Consider the following 18,099-nt stretch of genomic DNA (forward strand, 5'->3'; position numbering starts at 1 on the left):
GGATGGTTTCTGCTATGGATTCAGGAAAGAGAGATACCTAAATGCTGTATTTTCTACTGACCCTAAGATGTCAAGGAATTAACAACAACAACAACAACAACAAAGAATAAAGGAAAGAAGAGCACAACTCTCTTTAAATTAAAAAGCTCAGCAAGAATAATGTTTCATCCTCACTTTATTTGTTCTCTAAAGCTTTGTTTGAGAAAAAAAATCCAAAATTCAGCTGCAGTAGGAATGAAAGAGAAATGTGCCAGACCTTTCAAAAAAGCCCCCAAAACAAGCTGGAAGGCGTCTCTTAGAGCAGGGTGTGAGCGATAAGTTCTGCCTTAATTGCAAGGATGCAAAAGCTCAGAAAATCGTAGAGCTGCTTGAAGTTCATGCATCACATAAAAGTAGAGTCAGGCTGTGCTGTCACAAAGGGTCCTTTCTTTGGTTTTCATTTCATTGTTTTTTAATGTAAACCAGATTTATTTTAGACTTAATTACATACTGCTGGTCCTGGTTTAAGCCATGAACTCTTCGCTTTACTGGAAGCACCACAGGAAGATGTAAGCGAGAAGCACTTTTAGCGAAACTGTTCTTGTTCCTCTGCCTTGGTATCATGTCAAGCCCTTAATGTTTATCACTTTGTTATGCATTTGTGTTTGAATGAGCTGCTTAGTGAGGCTCCATCTGCTCAGTCCTGGTAGAGTCCAGGAGGATGCGAAGGATTCGGTTACAGTGTTTGAAGAGCAGTCGATAACTCCGGTACCGTGGCCAACACTCCCTGCCCTCACTTCAGAGCTCTGCAGATCAACTGGCATGAATGCAAATATTCACAGCTGCACGTGGAATATTACCGAGAACACGATGGCTCCGTGTTTGCCTTGCTTATGCTCATTTGCCTACAAATAGGTGTAGAGTCTTGTTCTGGTTTTCTTTTTCTTTTTTTCCTTTACTTTTTTCTCTCTTGAGAAAGTGCTCAGGCATGGCTAAAGCTATTTTGGTCAGTGTACGGGGCAGTTGTTTGTTTCCTTTGAAGTGTGTTCGAAAGATTCACATATTATTGACGTCAGACCAATGAATTTGTAGCTCCCAAGTTATCCCATCCAACCTTTAAAAACATACACAGTGTATTCTCTCTTTTCAAGCCTGAATTTGTTTGCTTTATTAGACAAACCACGCTGTCAGGCTTTATTAATGGTAACTATTGGATGTATTCAATTTGAGAACACTAAGCTCTTTTTTTGGGGATTCAGCAGCATCTGTTCCTCAGCCTCATTGCAGTTACCTGCCCCATCTCTGCAGGAAGCTTGGGAGTTGTCATCTCAGTGAGGATTCCCAGAGACTGACTTGGGTGCCTCAGTCTAGAAGCCTAAACGGGGAACAAAGCTGTTCCATGCGATTCAGAGGCAGGAACTGACAGATTCCCTCCTGAGGTGTGTAGGTTGAATGCCTCAAATTAAACAACCTAAGTATCATTTTTAGAATTTTTAGTCATAGCTGATTATGCCTGACCATGGTTTATTGCATCCCTGATTCATATTTCCCTGCTCTTTTACATATTGCTGAAGAATACTTCTACATTTTGCTACAGATTCTCATTCTGTGTGGTTGCTGGTAGTTTTTACTTTTTTCTTTTAGGTCTTGAGATCACATTTGATCCTGAAAAGGAAGCAGCTTTCTTTGCTGAATGGTCTTTTGTTTTTATTCCCCGTAGCCTCTGCATATTTATAACACCATTCTGGGGTGGTTTTAGCTCAGTGTGGAACTCTTTTTTACTAGCTTTTAATCTTTACTTGAAACAGAAGTGCCAAGTACATTTTGAATTTCAAAACCTTCAAAAGCTAAAAGATGGTTTTGGCCCAGTAATAGCTGGTATTTTCAAAAGGTTAAGCTGTGTGGAAGATGTACTTATAAAATTAGTGATGAATCCAGCCTGATAAATTCTGTAGTTTGATGTACATTTTAAATATACCACATCACGCAATTTTATATCAATCTTCTATGTTGGCATCTACGACTGGCATGGATGACAAAGCAGCTGCCAACTCCAGATCTTGTTTGCGATCCTGCAGCCTTTACAGAAATGTCCTGGCTGGGTATGGTCTTTGGTTGTATTAACACCAATGTTACATTTCAAAGAACTTCCACTGAAGGGAAGCGTGAAGAATATCTCAAAATAAAGTTGATTTTACCGCTTTGGCCATCAGCGGGGTGTCGCTGCCCCTGCACCGTCTGTAGGCTTGGCCAGAAAGCACTGGATATACGTGAGTGTTTGTTTAAAGGGAGAAACAGGAATTCAAGCAACAGGTACATGATTTAATCCCTTGGCTGCCTTGGCTTTGTCTGATAACAAGTGCGGTTTTGCAGCATGCTGGGGCACAATCAAATTTGGGCTGGATTCTGCGTCCTGCAGTTGTTGGGCTATTGCTAGTTGCGTTATTGCGCTTGAGGATGTGCTCAGATTCTGTTTAAACAATAATTAAATTTCATTTGTAGGGGCTGCCTGAATACGTGGAAAGACAGACAAAATAATCAAGGACACTATTATTCACAAAATCAATAGAAATTGTAATAATCTTTAAAAGTGCTGCTTCCTTTCTTTTATAAAACTGCTGCATTGTTCATATTTCATATTTTTCTCATGTACAGGTCAATTCAATTTTAGATAATTAAATACACTTTTTCACTCTTATTGGCCTTCAAAGGCTACTGTACATCACCAATTTATATAAACGACACTTGCACAGTCTATATTTAACTTTCCCTACTTGAACAAAGTATTTGGCTATTGACCTTTTCAGGGTCACACTTGTGTATATTACTGAATAACAGCCAATTTGTTGTTCTAATCTGTTATGTGCTCTACATGTTTCATCAGACCTACAAGCCAAATCATCTAATTTTATTTAAAGATACAGAATTATTCTTGCTGGAAGGTTAGGGAGGTTTGTGTTAAGAGATCAGAAATTTTTGCTATGGCTCACAAGTGCCTGACAATCATTAGAGGAAGTCTCAGTATTCTAATCTTTTGGGACTTTAATGTTAAACTTTATTTCAGAATTGTAACACCTGCATGTATATGAAACCTAAACCAGCGAAGCTCTTAAGTTAAAAATATTAAACTCTCATAGTTTCACCGCAGTAGAACAGATTAAAATTTATCTGTATGTATGTGCTAATGGTACCTAATTATCAGATACCGGCTAATATTGTCTTCATTCACTGAAAGTGAATGTTTAAGTGGATTTTATAATATATAAATATTTTAAGGTCATCTGGTCATCTATTAATTCATTTCTGCACACAGGTCTACTTGCCACATGGAAACAGGCACAAAAATAAAAGCATATAATGTGATTTCTGCATTTTAATTATATAATCAATTATAAAACGCAGACCTGTACAAAGATGAATATATACAAATATATGCACATTTTTTAATGAGTTCTTAAGCACCGTCTTATTTAATGAGATGTTGGGGTGTGAAGATGAGCAGAATGCACAGTCCAACTAAGGCAATAGGCTGTGGCGCTGCTGTTGCTGTCAGTTACAAGTTTAAAATACTCCCGATCACAAGCCTTCCGTCAGCAACCTTGAATTAAATCTCACAAAGCTCCTAATTAACACAGAAATGCACACTAACCTCATGAAGTTGGAGAGTTTTTACTGTACAAGGGACTTGCTAAATCTTGCATTAATTTCGTTCAGAGATGAACACCTAAAGTAATAGCTGCAATTTAGCGTCTACACTATTATTATTCACGTTATATCGCATGCATTAAAATTATTTATTTTGCCAATGCAAAAAAGCAAAACAAGCAAAACAAACCTCAACAAAACTGGAGGCACTTTATTTTATTTTCTTTTATTTCTGGGTTACTAACAAGCATTCAAGAGCCATCTGCAGAGGGCTCAGGAACCTCAGAATATTGAATACTTCCATTTCCTCTCTGTCACTACATCACTGTGTTCAAGGCCACTTCAGTGTCTATTTGTCAGGCTTATAAGCACCTGAAATCTGATTTTTCTTACTCACTGTGTAGCATACGCAAACACCCATATAGAAAGAGCCATGATGGGATTCTAAAGTTTGGTGAACACAACACTTAATCAGTGCCATGAAATTTGTTTTAGCTATGGTTTCATACACAATCAGAACCACAGGTACTATTTTAATTTTCCAAGGTGACACAGAGTTATTAGCAACTGAAACCTCTCCTTAAATGTTGAGGCAAACTGAGCTGCGGGCTTCATTTCTGCCTAAAATGGCCATAATGAAGTACCAATCCTGACAAAAATTGGGACTTGGACGTTATCTGATATAATGATCCAGTTCTGTGTAGCAGATTGACTTGTCAGGGATTCACAAGGAAGCTCAAATTATGTACCGTATGTCATCAAATAACCACACAGAAGGGTTCTTTGTTATTTTTCCCCTGGTCAGCACAGAGCTCTCTCCCTTTCTCCTCCAGGCCTGTACGTTGCTCAGCTGCTCTGCTGACATTTGGTTGTGGAACAGCAGTTCTGCGCTTGGGGACCCTCTTGGTGGAGATTGCACGATATGCTGGTTTGGAGCTAAGTTACTAAAATGCTTATTTCAATTCTATGTCTTTAGAATGTAAAACAGAATAAATACACTGAGCAGAGCATCTCTACCAACTCCTCCTCTCCATGACTGGCTCCATGGCTTGTCCTGGCCAGCAGGGACAGAACATACCTCCTTCAGTATCGTAGAATGATAGAATCATTTTGGTTTGAAGAGACCCTTAAGATCACCGAGTCCAAGCAATATCTTTGTGGAATTAAGCTGGCAGCAAACACGTAGAGGTCAGGCACTCTGTTCATCACTTCTTAGCTGATGTTCACACCTATACATTATTCTGCATTAACTTGACCATGTTTTCGGTTTGGGATACACAAAGGTGGTCGCTCATGTTCCTGCTCATTTCAACACTGGTCAGTTTTAGTGCAGTTCAGGTAGTGGTTGGTCTAGAAGCACATACACAGAACTGTGTTAGGATGTAGGGGGTGATGTTAGATGTGTGTGTGTGTTGTCATTTTTAATCAGCATCTGAATTTTTTTTCCCCTAAAACCATAATTTCATTTTCAAAGACCCAAGTCTTGTTGAAATCTAAATGAATCTGGATATTGACAATAGGTTTGTGCAGTTCCTGACTGTACAGTTTTAGACGCCATTGCCCCAACTGCGTGTCTTTCCCTGCGGCAGATTAAGTGGCTGGCGGAGCTGGCAAAAGTAACCGGGTCCTTAACCACAACTAACAGTCCAATGTGCCCTTTGAAACTGCTGTTGATCTGGTTTCAGCTATTATGTCAGTCCAGGATTTAATCTGTTTCTGCTGGTATAGGCAGCAACTTTCAGCAGATGGAGGTGATGGGCAACAAATTCCAAATCACTGGTGCAGGAATTGCCCAATCTTGTCTTTCAACAGCCTTTATTTTCTACATTACTTAGATCATTAACCTTTCTTTTTATTTTTTTTTCTTTCTTTATTTTTGCATCTGCTAAACTAGTTATGAAAGAGAACCAGATCTGGAGGGTAATGCAGTGAAATTGCTAGCCTTTTAGAATCAGATAATTGCACCAACATGAGAAGATCAGTAACTATAAATAATGTCAATAAAAATAAGTTCCTTAATTCTTATTTATGTTATGGCTATTTTTGGACCACTTTATACACTTCGAGGCCATAAAATCTTTAAAGTCCATAATGGAAATGAGAATGGGTCTTTTAAATAGTTTTAATTAAACACTTTAACCACCTTAATTAAAACATTTTGAGAGTGCTGGTGTTTTCCTAACAGTAGTGACTTGTTAAGTCATTTTTCCTGCGTATTTCCCATCCTGCGGGAAGCTGGACAACATGGGTATGGGCAAACACACCAAGATGACAGTGAGAAATCGTTTCTGCCCAGAAGAGGATGTGTAATACGTTAGTGACAGCTGAAATGTGCCAATCAACGGAATGTCTCATGTAACGAAGTACACTGCAATGTTTCGGCATTTGCTGCGACGTCAAGGCGCACCGTAACATGCATTTTATTTCTCCTTCGTCTCATTACAGATGCTAAAATAAGCAGTAACGTGCTTTATGGAACAGAAAAGTAGTCTTTGATTTTTACCCTGCCCCTAGCCAGACTCAGCTGTATTTTGTGCAGTGCAGGAATGGTGTGGATCGCTTTTGTCAGCCGTTTCTCCTCAGGTCTGTCTTGCTGGTCCTGACTACGCCTGGCTAGTCCAGGCTTGGAGCTTTGCACCTACACAGCACAGATACTGGGCGTTCCAGAGGCTGCCTCTTGCCTCAGCCAGAGACGCTCGCTTAGGCTGTTATCTTTCACAGCACCTGTTATTAAAGCCTGTCTTTTCCACTCAGATTTTCTTTGAGCAGTGTAGCAAATAAAAATAATGGGTTGCAGTGGCAACAAACCAGCACACAGTAGGACCTTCCCACCCTCAGCCTGGCTCCTTTTTCCTATGCAGGTATCTTGGATCAGTTTGTTATACCTCCTATCATGTTCAAATTTCTGTCATGCACTTCTGACACGCTGATTACTGTACATCCATGTATTTAGCATACGCTCAGGCTCCAGTCACTGGCAGCACCATGTGTTCTTTAAATGTTACCCTTCACAATTTCAGAGTCTCATAACTTCTTTCTATACCATTGCAGGTATCCTTGGTAGACCTTTTTTAGTTAATAAGATACAAATATCCTGTGGTACTGTTACCTAGCTCGGCAGTCACAATCTCAAGTCCCCCTCCATCATTTCATTTGCACAGGCACAGTAGTTAAGACTCTGTATTTCTCTACACATACTATTCTTTAAAGTTACATTTTTTAAGAGATTTTGCACCCAGCTAGACATTTCAGATAGAACTCGGGGAAGTTCTGATAAACATAGAAAATAGTGCCAAAAGGGGTCTGGATGGAATATGCATTCCGTGTGAGGTTTACTTTTCTTGCAAAGGCTTGTCATGTTAGTGATATGCAACACATCAAAAAGCATTTTCTGCTTATCATTCTCCATATTTTTTTGTGCAGTAGATAATTCCTCTCCATGTGTAGCACTATGTATATTTCTATATTGAAGCGCATTTTTTAAAGAATGATTCTTCTCCTTTTATTTTTCTTTTTAAGTTCATCTCTAATTCTAGTCCTACCCTCCAAAGCTATCACCTGTAAATTTAAATCTTAATCCATCATTCAAACAAATCATAAAAGCCTTTTTACTAATTCAAGCCCAGAATAAACCTGGCAGGTCCTTCTTATAGAAATGGAGCCCTGTCTCTGACTGATTCTATTTTTGGAAATCCCCTTTATAGGCATGTGCAGTTCCTCCTTTTTTTCGCTCTTCCATTGATAATCAGACCTGGATGCCCCTCATTTTCATTCAGAATAATAGATCCTGGCACTGTCCAGAAGTATACATTTTGTTTCCATTTTCTATTGCATTTTTCAAGATTTTTTCTTATTATTCTGTTCTACAGCCTTCCTTTCCAGGGAACCACAAGCTCATCATTTCATAGAATCATATGAAGAATAAGATTGAGGAGGACCTCTTGAGTTATTCAATGCATTTTCCATTTTCAAAGCCAGGCTGAACTTCAAAGTTCCACCAGACTGCTCAGGGCCTCACACCATGAAGCTCTGAAGCTCTCCAAGGAGGTTTCCACAGTCTCCCCAGACAAGCTGTCCCAGTGCTTAACCGTGCTTGTAGTGAGAAACATCTTTCCTTAAGCATAAAAAAAGAAAAAGGGAACAACCTCATTGCAACTTGTCATTATTGCTGCTTGTCCTTTCACTGTGTTCCTCTCCTTGATTTCTGCCCAGTTTTCTTCCTCATCTCCATTTTAACCACCCTTCTTCCTGTGCCCTGTCCTGGGTGTCCCAGCCCTTGTACTATTTCTGCAGTGATTATTGCTGCTGAAGTCTCCTCTTACCTTTGATTATTATCTAAAGGATTAATTTGATTGAGAATATAAAGAGAGATGACCCTCCCACACCTTATTTTTTACTGTCTGGTAAGACGTTATCCTCCTCTCATCCTCTTTTTTCCTCCTGATATAGGGCTGGTATTTTAGATAAAAATGAGCTCTGAGAGTTCCCATTTTCTCTGTTTATTTGGAGAATTCATTACATTTTGCACCTTTTCATAGCAAAGATGTTATTTCCCTAGGAAAACTTCGCTTCACGACACGCTTTCAGGCTAAAGCGCGGCTGTCTGATCTTATCAGGACCTGACAGATGCCTCCCCTTTCCGCCAAGCACTGTTCTCTTCTTCAAAGAATTACCTTTTTCTGTAATCTTTGCATTTAAAAATGATCTGCATACATATGCTTGGAAAATAGGGTTTCCTTTAATAATGTGAAGGAAAGACAATCAGATGTTAGACAGAGATGCCATAACAAGTAGGATTACTTTTATCACTTACTTATTTCATCATCCATTTCAGTGTAATTGTCTTATTTATATTGGCTTTTCCTTTGAAAGAACCCATAGCAATTTCCAAATCTTTAATTAAAACCTCACAACACTACTGTGATGTGAACATAGTAAATGAATGAGAGAAGATAAGGCCTTTCTAAAGCAACTGGTATCTTACGTGTTTTGTTACACTAACAGTGGACACTTTCTTTGGTGCATCATAGTTCACTTGTATCGGGATGTCAAATCCTTGCAAGAGCTGGATTTCTTTGGGAGTTTGGGGGTGTGTTATGCATTTGTTTTGTTGTTGTGTGTGGCTTATTTCTTTCTTTTAATTTTAACATATATGCTTTACCTCATCTGGCTTCAGAGGGGGTCCACAAAAAGTTCCAGTGACCCAGTGACACAGCTGGGGGGTCAGGAAACAGAAGCTGGAGGAAGGACTGCCTGAAATTAGCCTTCTGCTGGGGAAAATGGACGCATACGTACATCCTGATTTTCTATTAGCCATAATTTAGGTGCCTGATTGTAGCACAGCAGTTCATGAGGACCTTTCCCAGTTGCCTAAATTATGATAAATATCTAAATATCCATTAAAAGAGCAACAAAACTCTCTTTGGTTGCCCATCTCATGGCCAGTTGCAGCACAGTCCTTGCAGAGCTGAATATCCAGATACCGGTAACCAGAGGCTGCTTGGGAGTCCCAAATAGACACCAAATACTCTTTATACGCACTCCTGTCCAGAGAATGAGGGAGGGTTACGATGATTAGAGCATTTGTAGGGGTAAGTGCTGACCTGGACTTTAACCAGGATTTCTCTTGGCAGCACAGAGAATCTCCTCCTCCGTGGGCTCCCGGTTACTCTTCATCGTTGTCCTCTCTTCCTCCTCCTCCTCTCCCGAGGAACCCTGTATTCATTTCTGTACAGCTTCAAAAGTGGGATGAATCTTCAAGGTTTCTGAAACTCTGTATTATGTTGCAATAGCTACAGGATTTCAGGTGAAATAAGACACTGAGCTGCCTGGCTATGAATCTATATCCAAATTTTGAAATCGTTTTTGAAGAAAGATGTTCAGAGCAGACTGTTCGGTTCTTCTCACTATTAAGTAATGTTTTTTTCTTAGCTTTCACAAAATTCTACAGTATTTTTTAGCCCAGTAATAATTCTCCCTTCCTCCCCCACAAGCCCCATGTTGATTCTTTAGAACCACTTTTTTTCAACTTTCAAAGGATTCCTGGTATAATATACCCCCCTAGATCTTTTGCCTTGGCAGCATACAGTCTATTTTAGCTAATTTTATACATAGCCTTTCTCTTAGCCTTTTATTATCTATTAGTTCTCACTATCAATCAGGACGTTACTACTCCCTTTTGAAAAGTGGTATTTAGACAGCTGTCCTAGGTTCTATGTATTTGAGAGATTCTCTCAACATAGTGTCTGGTGTCTCACAGTGCAACAGGCCAGAACACAGAAAACATCTTTTTTTAGTGGAAGGAAGTCGAAGGTCTGTTATGAAAGAATCTGGTAACCAGTGGCATCAAAGATTTTTGCGTCTGAAATTTTCAGTGGACTCTAATTTATGGTCGATTTCCTATGGTTTCTGTGAAATGGCTTATACAGTTTCATATAGAATATATATAAGGGGGGAGTATGTGATGATGCAAGATTAAGTACGGTGAGTAAAGATTTATTATTTAATGTTTGTCTTTCAGAGAGGGCCAAAGAGAATCATTTTGGTGAGCAGAAGGTTTTTTTCAAAGGGTAAATTTGGCAGAGGTTTAATGCAATCAGTTGACTGAGAAGCTTGTCCTCTTGCACTGATGCTCTGTTTGCTGCCTTAGGAACCACGAATCCTGCTAACAAACACGTAACATCCAAAGAAAATTGCTTATGGGGAAACGTTACGCCCTACAATTTCCTGAAAGCACCTAGGATGCATCTTTTGTGCCACGTAGTACGTATGTACATACATATGCTATGGACATACATACATATATATATGCTGCTGAAATCTTGTATAGATAGGTTTGAAAAAGTGTAAGAAAAAGCTTAAATACTTATATCTTAACTGAGATGGCTATAGAACTAACGCCATAGTTTTCATCATTTATTGTTTAATTTCGTAACAAAAATACTGTTTATTTCAGCAAATATAAGCATATTTTGCAAACAAATACAGATGTTTGTAAATAAGCACATATCCCAAGAAAGTATTAGAAAGGAAACTTCCATTTTGTAGAACAGAACTGAAAATAGTAGCTAACATGTAACTGCTTTGATTTACATTATAATTAATCCATAAACACCCAAGTAATATGTTCAAATACTTCTTTAAACTTAACCAGTAAAATCAGCAACATGATCTATTCGTTTTGCTTGATGCTGGTTTTATGCTGTGATGTACCAGGCTAAGTACAATGATTTATACAAAGTACTATGCTTGGAATACTTTAACAATCATTTAATAGGATCTAAGATCACATGGTGTATATCTCACCATTTCTGCTTTATTCATGCATCATGTAAATTGAATAGCCAAGCGTATACAGGAAAACAAAGATGGGATTGGCATTAGGCATGTCTCTGTTCATACATACAGAATGAACTTACAAATATGTGGAAAATACAATGTCTTTGGCAGAACAAGAGGGGGAAAACATGGTACTTGCTTTTAGACAGCTGAGTTTCAAAAATTTGGCTTATAAATATAGATCCGTGCATGCCACAATGCCTTTCCACCAAGTGATTAAAAAAATAGAGCTGATAAGACACATAAACTCACACAGTACAAATTCAATAAAACACCCAATGACGAGTGAGCTCTTTAGATGTGAAATCTGAGCACTCAATTCATCTGTGTCTCTAGAAATTAAATTGTTTTTCCCTAGGTGTCTAGAAAACTCGGTACACAGCAACAGCTCAGTCCTGTAGCTTTTATTTTTGCTCCTGAGGGTAGAGAAATTTTAAATTATAAATAGACTTAGGCAAAGTTAAGTATCTGCCCCCATTTAAATACAGAGTGTTACATATGTATAAACAAAGGCTTGAAGTCTGCTCCTTGGAGAACTCAGTGTCATAGTTGTTTTGGATAGATATTACCTGTCTATACTATGGATATTTGGGCCACAGTGCTCTGGGGCCTAATTTCTGCCATGATCAATCAGTGTTACTGGAATTCCAATGTTATTTAGTAATTGAAACCCTAAGCATTATACTGAAATCTTCAAGCCCAGTTGAATCCAACAGTTTCTCCTGAGTAAAGAGAGCACAATTTAAGGCTACACTGAGCCACATGCAACAGGAGATATGGCCAAGTCATAACAGCCTGTTCCTGCTTTTGTCATCGAAAAGCATTTTGTATAAATGCTATACAAAAACAAGGGGATAAAATCCCATTTATAGTGAGAGCACCGAATTCCTGTAGAATTGAGCAGATTATTCACGAGTTTCAAGTCATGAGCTTTCATGTGGACTTTCAAGTGGACCTCAATTTTTATGCTCATTTCCTTTAATAACTAAGTATAGAGATAATCCTATTAAATCCAAATAAGCTGCGTTTGCCAAGAACCACTCTTAAAACTGCAATAACATCACCACACTTTTAAAACCTGAAGTAATTAATCTTATTGTCTTATGAATCGCAAAATTTTGCATACGCAGTGCAAAATTTTGCTAAAATTGTTTAAAACTGCATTATTTTTTGTCATTTTAGGGTATCATACTGAATGATACAGCTAAATGAGTAAATTAGTACTAATTGTCCGTAAAGCAGGTCAGGCGCTTTGCTTTAATGTGTTCCTAAGAACACAGAGCTTAGCTGTAAGATCAGCTTTAATTATAAAGTAAATAATTTTTTAAAAGACAAACTTTTTCAAATATAAAACCAAACAGGAAGAGATGTTTGTGGAAATCTATACCCCACACACATGCTGAAACAATAGATAAATTAAAACTCACTCTGTATAAACATGAGAGAGTTCCAGCTTCACCAATCAATGCCAAAGCAAAACAAAGATCATCATCTGGCAGCCATTTAGTAAATAAAATAATGATAGAAACCTTTTAAAAGCAAAAAGCATCTTCTCAATCCAGGAAAACACAGCATGTAGATTTTAATAAGTGGGTAGACTGACGTGATGTGGAGTTGCTGGGACTTTGCTTCGGTGCGTTTCCTGATTAGGATTTAAAGGAGAAATTTACAGCAGGTTCTGGAGGTACAACAGATTTTTTCCTCATGATAAAGGAAAGTCGGTCAGTGCACGTTGGGGAGGGGAGAGGGAAAAGTAAACAACGTGAAGTTGCATGAGCGATACACCAAGATCTTGTTCTTCATAATAAATGCCAGGATTTGCTTTGCACTTGGGGGAAGATGAGAAAATTCTGGGCAGAAAGCAAAGTGAGCAACGCGGCGCCGCTTCTTCAGTCCTCCCAGCTGGCGGGAGCAGCGGGGCTGGCGGGAGCAGCGAGCAGATGGCATCGGGGACAGAAACAGAGACAAGGATTCCTTGGAGAGCTCCTCAGAGTGGTACCGTTACCAAGCTTTTAAAGAATACAGAGTGCCTCCCGAAGTAGTAAGTTAAGATTAATTAAGGCCAAATTAAATATATTATAAATAACTATAAAAACATTGCAAAATTAAACTATCTATATGATTTTTTTTAAATCCACTGTTAGTGGGGTTTAAGATTTTAGCCTGCTGCTTTGCTGATGTCCAAAACTGGAAACGTAAAATGCGCATTTGCTTTTTAGACTTCTAAAAAATAAAAAAGTATACAAGTTAATAAACCGAGGGAGATAAATGGCATCGGTGATGTACAGGCACAACTTGGGAATGATCTGGGTGACGGGGAAATGCAGAGAGCCCTTGGGAAACCCTCCCTACCCTGTGCTTGCCAGATTTAGGAACAACCCACGCTATGGACGCAAGTTGTGCCAAGGGAGGTTTAGGTTGGATATTACGAAAAAATTCTTCATGGAAAGGGTTGTCAGGCATTGGAACAGGCTGCCCAGGGCAGTGGTGGAGTCACCATCCCTGGAGGGGTTCAAAAGGTGTTTAGATGAGGTTGTTAGAGACAAGGTTTACTGCTAGAGTTAGGTTATGGTTGAACTCGATGATCTTGAGGGTTTCTTCCAACTGAAATGATTCTGTGATTCTTTTTAGAGGACTGGCACGACTTTCACCATTAATAAGAAGAGAGCGTCGATTACGCAGCACTTCTCTGCTTCCCTCTCCTGTCCTGGCTACATCCCGTGCCTATGTGCACAGCAAATGGTGGTGCTTTCTCTGGAAGTTTCCTGACTTTCTGTGAACACCTTAAAATAATCCTCCAGCATCGTTCAAACCGCCCTAGCATGTCAGCTGTCGGTCTCAGCCCCGCAGGCCGGGACTAAGCGTACAGCTGGAGGAGTGGGCGGCCGCACTGCGTGCAGCCCAGCCGGGCTGAGGGCGTACGGCACGACATGTTCGTGACAGCTTCTCCTGACAGGGGACACTGTGCATTTGCAAGTTCAAGTTTCATCATGTGAGATAGGTTTAGGAGACATCAGGCTCAGGGCTTGGCTGCTGAGGTTTAACGTTTCTCGCACTAAAATAGCTGCCGCACCAGGTGCAAGTGTCTCAACAGCGTTCGATTTAATTTGCAAAATACCCTGAATAAACCTGTCGCAAAGCGAAACAAAGCACATAGGCTTCAAAAGCAACTTTTTTAGGCCTGTGTTATTTAAGTGTAAATGTATAGCATGAGTGCAGCGATGTTACCCAGAGCAGTTGTACCGTCCGTACAAGGCTGGCGCGAGCTTCTTGGCCGATTTAGTGTCCACTTAAAGCTGGACCAGACAGCGGTTTCTCTCCTTCTCGGTGCTGTACGAGGGATAAAAAACAGGTCAGGAGACACCAGGGAGACCCCCAAACCCTCGGTTGGGACAATCCCAAACTAGACCCATAACCACCCTCTGCAAGACACCATCCCGGTGCCCGAAGGGAGATGCTGGGGAGCTGCCCCTTACCCGCTTCCGCTGCTCGCTGAGGCAGAAGGTGCAGATGGGCCTCGGCGTGGTGGCGCTGGATGCTGGGGGCTGCGGGCAGGGCTCCGGGCAGGATTCCGAGCAGGATTCCGAGCAGGGCTGCGGGCAGGGCTGTGCGGTGGCCGTGCCCTCGGCCTGGCGCCGCTGCAGCAGCAGCACGTTGGCCAGGTGCGAGATGTAGCTGGACGCCAGGCGCAGCGTCTCCACCTTGGAGAGCCGGCGGTCGGCGGGCCGGGTGGGGATGAGCCGGCGGAGGGCGCCGAAGGCCGTGTTAACGCTGTGCGTGCGGTCCCGCTCCCGCGCGTTGGCCGCCGCCCGCCGCCCGCCGCCGCCCCGCGCCCGCCGCCGCCGCCCGCCGCCCGCTGCCCGCGCCTGCTCCGCCGCCCCCCCGCCGCCCTTCATGGCGCCCGCCGCCGCCGCCCCGCCGCCCCATGACTTTTATGGGCCCCTGCCCCTGCCCGCCGCCGCGGCCCCGTGTCCCGCCGGTAGCGCGGCAGGTCGTGCCTGGCGCGGTTGCTGCTTTTAGCCGGGGGCCGCCGCACCTGTCGCCGCGGCCGCGAAGGGCTCGATCCGGCAGCGGCTCCCGGGGAAACCCCCCCCTTTTCCTCCGCCTCCCCGCTGCCGGGGGCTCCGCGGGCCGAGGGGAGCCCGCGACGGCGGTTTGCAGGGAGCCGGGTGCTCTGTCCTGCGCCCTGCGGCGGGGGCCGGGGGGCTCCAGCGGGCGCAGGTTCGCCCGCGGCAGCCGGGTCGTGGTGGGAACGGCCCCGTCCCTGCTCTCAGGGTGCGCAGACTTTGACAGTTTTACCCAATCTGCACCCCCTTGCGCCGTTCCAGTTGTGCACATATACCTATATATGTATATATGTATTACTTGGAAGGAGCTAATAGAACAAGCACAGGAGTGGATTCCATCACCCTCCCCAGCAAGCACTAGACACAGATACAAAACCAATTCCTCATTCTGTTCAGAATGCCTGCCGGCCTCAACCATTTACTTATTAAAAGGTCATCATGAGCACTGGTTGATTACTCCTCTTTCCTCCATAGAACTTTGACAGCCTGCCTGCTCTCAGAAACTCATGAAAGGTCACGGTGCAGGTTTTCTCAAATGAATCATGTCTACCCAATGAAGCATCCTTGACTGACTTTTTTTTTGTGATCCCAGAAGCTTATTTGTGGCAGTGATATTGTCTAAGTATTAATCCTTCTTGCCCCATCAGGGCCGGATTAGCAGAGTCATATCTCTTTAATCGAGGACGCGCACGCTCAGGACAGACAGCTGCTTTGACATGTTTGGCTGGGAGTCATGGCCTCTCAAAATACATCTAGTACCAGCTTGCAGGGCTACATCTATGTGCTGTGTTCATCAGCTCTGTTTGCCAGCCTGTTTTAATTGTACCATACATCAGCATACTAATGAGCAAAACTTCTTTAAGGTGATTAATATGTATATTACTTGAAGGGGGGGAGGTTCTAGCTTCCCATCAGCTGATGTTTTTGAGATTTTTATGATTTCTGTAACAAAACGTCGATGCCATACACACAGTTTCAGGTCGAGGTTCTTTGGTAGCAAAGGCAGCAGAAAGACGAGGCCGATGGGCCGGCGAACACCCTGCCACTGATCCAAAGCGGTTCCTTTGGGGTGCGGAGCGGGATGTGGCTCTTCATCATCAGGTGCTGGGAAGGCCGGGTTCAGAATCATGCAAGTGATAGTTTTCCCTAGAGTGTGTGAATGTAACTATATAATACTTCCATAGTGTTAAAAGCTCTGTCTTCTGTCTGCTTAACCTTTGAAAAAGTAAATGATCTAGAAAGTTACAAAGTTGAATTTCAATACTTAGAAGTGCTGCTTTTAGTTTCCTGAGAAATGAAGTTCCCAGACAAGCTTGCACTGTCTTCCATGTGGGTTTCTCCCATTTGCTCACATACAATATTTCTAGAGTGACATTCTAGCTCAGCTGAAGTCAGTGACAAGACTCCCATTGACTTTAATGGAGGCAGGATTTCACCCTTGGTATGTTCTAGGAGCTGAGCACTGTTGATAATTGTTTGTCAGGCTCAGTCATTTGCTTACCACAGTTGTCCTGTCGTTAGCATTTCAGTTTCTTGAGATTTTCTTTTAATTACTGGAAGTAAAACAAACAAAAGCAAGCCCCCTCAACAAAAAGAACCCTGAGACAAATCTACTACGAGTATTACCAAAATCAGAATTTATGGCTTATTGATAAACTGGAGGAATGAGAAAAGGAATAAGGAGAACTCGGGAAGAAAATGTTGCTGTGTCTGCAGAGAAGAACAAAACGATTTTCACTGACATTACAGCGATAGCTAATTCAGGGGTTAAGGACAAAGGGGTGGCTGAATGATTCTAGTTCTGTTTCCAAGGCAGTTTGAAAAAGTAGAGCAAGCAATGTTTTTTTTTTCCAGATAAGGAGACTTGTAAAAGGGCCAAAAAGCTGGTGACTGTAATTACTAGGTTATTGATTGGGATAACATTTATGCAAGTGCTAGGGGGAGCGTATTCCTCAAGGAAGGTGCGGTAACGCAGGATTGCTGTTATTTTACAATTTGCTGAATTGCTAATAACAAGCAAGAATGGGGCTGCATGAATGTAAAGCAGAAGACTGGGCAGTATTTTCTGTGTAGCGATAAGGTTTGCCCTGAAATTTGCCTTCATGCTACATGAAGAAAGGTATCTGACGGCCACGGTAAGGAAGACATTCAACAATATCCAAAAGACTGGAAATATGAAATATGTGATTGATACAGTTGCAGTCTAGTCGCTGGCATTTCTTAATTTGCCTTCATTGTTTGAAGAACAGTGTTAATAGGAACTACATAAAAGAAAGAAGAATTTTGAAGATAATTTGGAAAAGCTCTACCTGTGAAGAGAGCAAGTTAATTAAAGGATAACAAAAGAAAAAAGTCCCAATTAGTGGCTCAGAATGGCTGTGCTCACAGCCAAGGAACCTTCCAAATGTATTTCCATTATATAGGAAGTATAACCCAAATTTGTTTCACTTATAACAAAAGAGACAAAAGAGCCTTTAAAAACAGTTTATGGCATCATTCTGTGCCCGCAGATCCCCCTGACTTCAGCTGGAGTCCCCTGTTTATTCAAGAGCAGCAATACATAATAATCCTATAGACAAAAAACGTTTGTTCTGGCATGACAGTGTTCCTATTTTTCTGCCTCACACCATGGTGCTCCTGTTGCCATAGGTGTGCTGTGTTTGCTCCTCATAGGGGAGGAATATTGAACATCCCTGAATTTTGGTATAGTTGTGAGCTGTTCTCTGTCACAAAGAGGCACCAGGCCTGTGAGTGTGTATGGAGCAATCGGTGATGCTCCTGTTTGCACATTAATATCCAGGATGCTTCTGACGCTGTGAGAAAGCAGGTCCGTGAGATGTTTCACTCACGTTTGGCAGATTCAAGGAAGACTCCATAGGGATCTAACAAAGAGAAACAAATAAAGGACGTCAATGGCTGGAAATGTCCACACAGGTGAGAACAATACATTTGACAAAATGTTATTCATTATATGTGTGTCTGTCTGTGACTTTGGCTGGTTGTGACAACTACTTCTGTCCTTCACAACAAACCTGGATGACGGAGTTGCCACTTTTATTGATGCTCTTAA

The 18,099-nt window shown here is 41.6% G+C and overlaps 1 protein-coding gene across 2 annotated transcripts; it reads right to left on the bottom strand.

Annotated features, from left to right (window-relative positions):
• Positions 1-10,536: 10,536 nt before the first annotated feature.
• On the bottom strand, positions 10,537-14,858 carry LOC309441567 (basic helix-loop-helix transcription factor scleraxis-like; the record flags this gene model as incomplete). Of its 2 annotated transcripts, XR_014184419.1 has the most annotated exons (3): positions 10,537-12,882; positions 14,191-14,292; positions 14,439-14,858. XR_014184419.1 is itself a non-coding variant. In XM_082056368.1 (2 exons), the coding sequence occupies 2 exons, from the start codon at positions 14,856-14,858 to the stop codon at positions 14,242-14,244; spliced, it is 471 nt and encodes a 156-aa protein (XP_081912494.1). In that variant the 3' UTR covers positions 13,001-14,241. The 2 variants fall into 2 exon arrangements, 1 of the variants encoding a protein (XP_081912494.1); XM_082056368.1 differs by lacking the exon at positions 10,537-12,882 and having other exon boundaries at positions 13,001-14,292.
• Between the last annotated feature and the right edge of the window lie 3,241 nt (positions 14,859-18,099).

Source organism: Streptopelia decaocto, assembly GCF_964273445.1.
Source record: "Streptopelia decaocto genome assembly, chromosome: 6".
In the NCBI taxonomy this organism is placed as follows: domain Eukaryota; kingdom Metazoa; phylum Chordata; class Aves; order Columbiformes; family Columbidae; genus Streptopelia; species Streptopelia decaocto.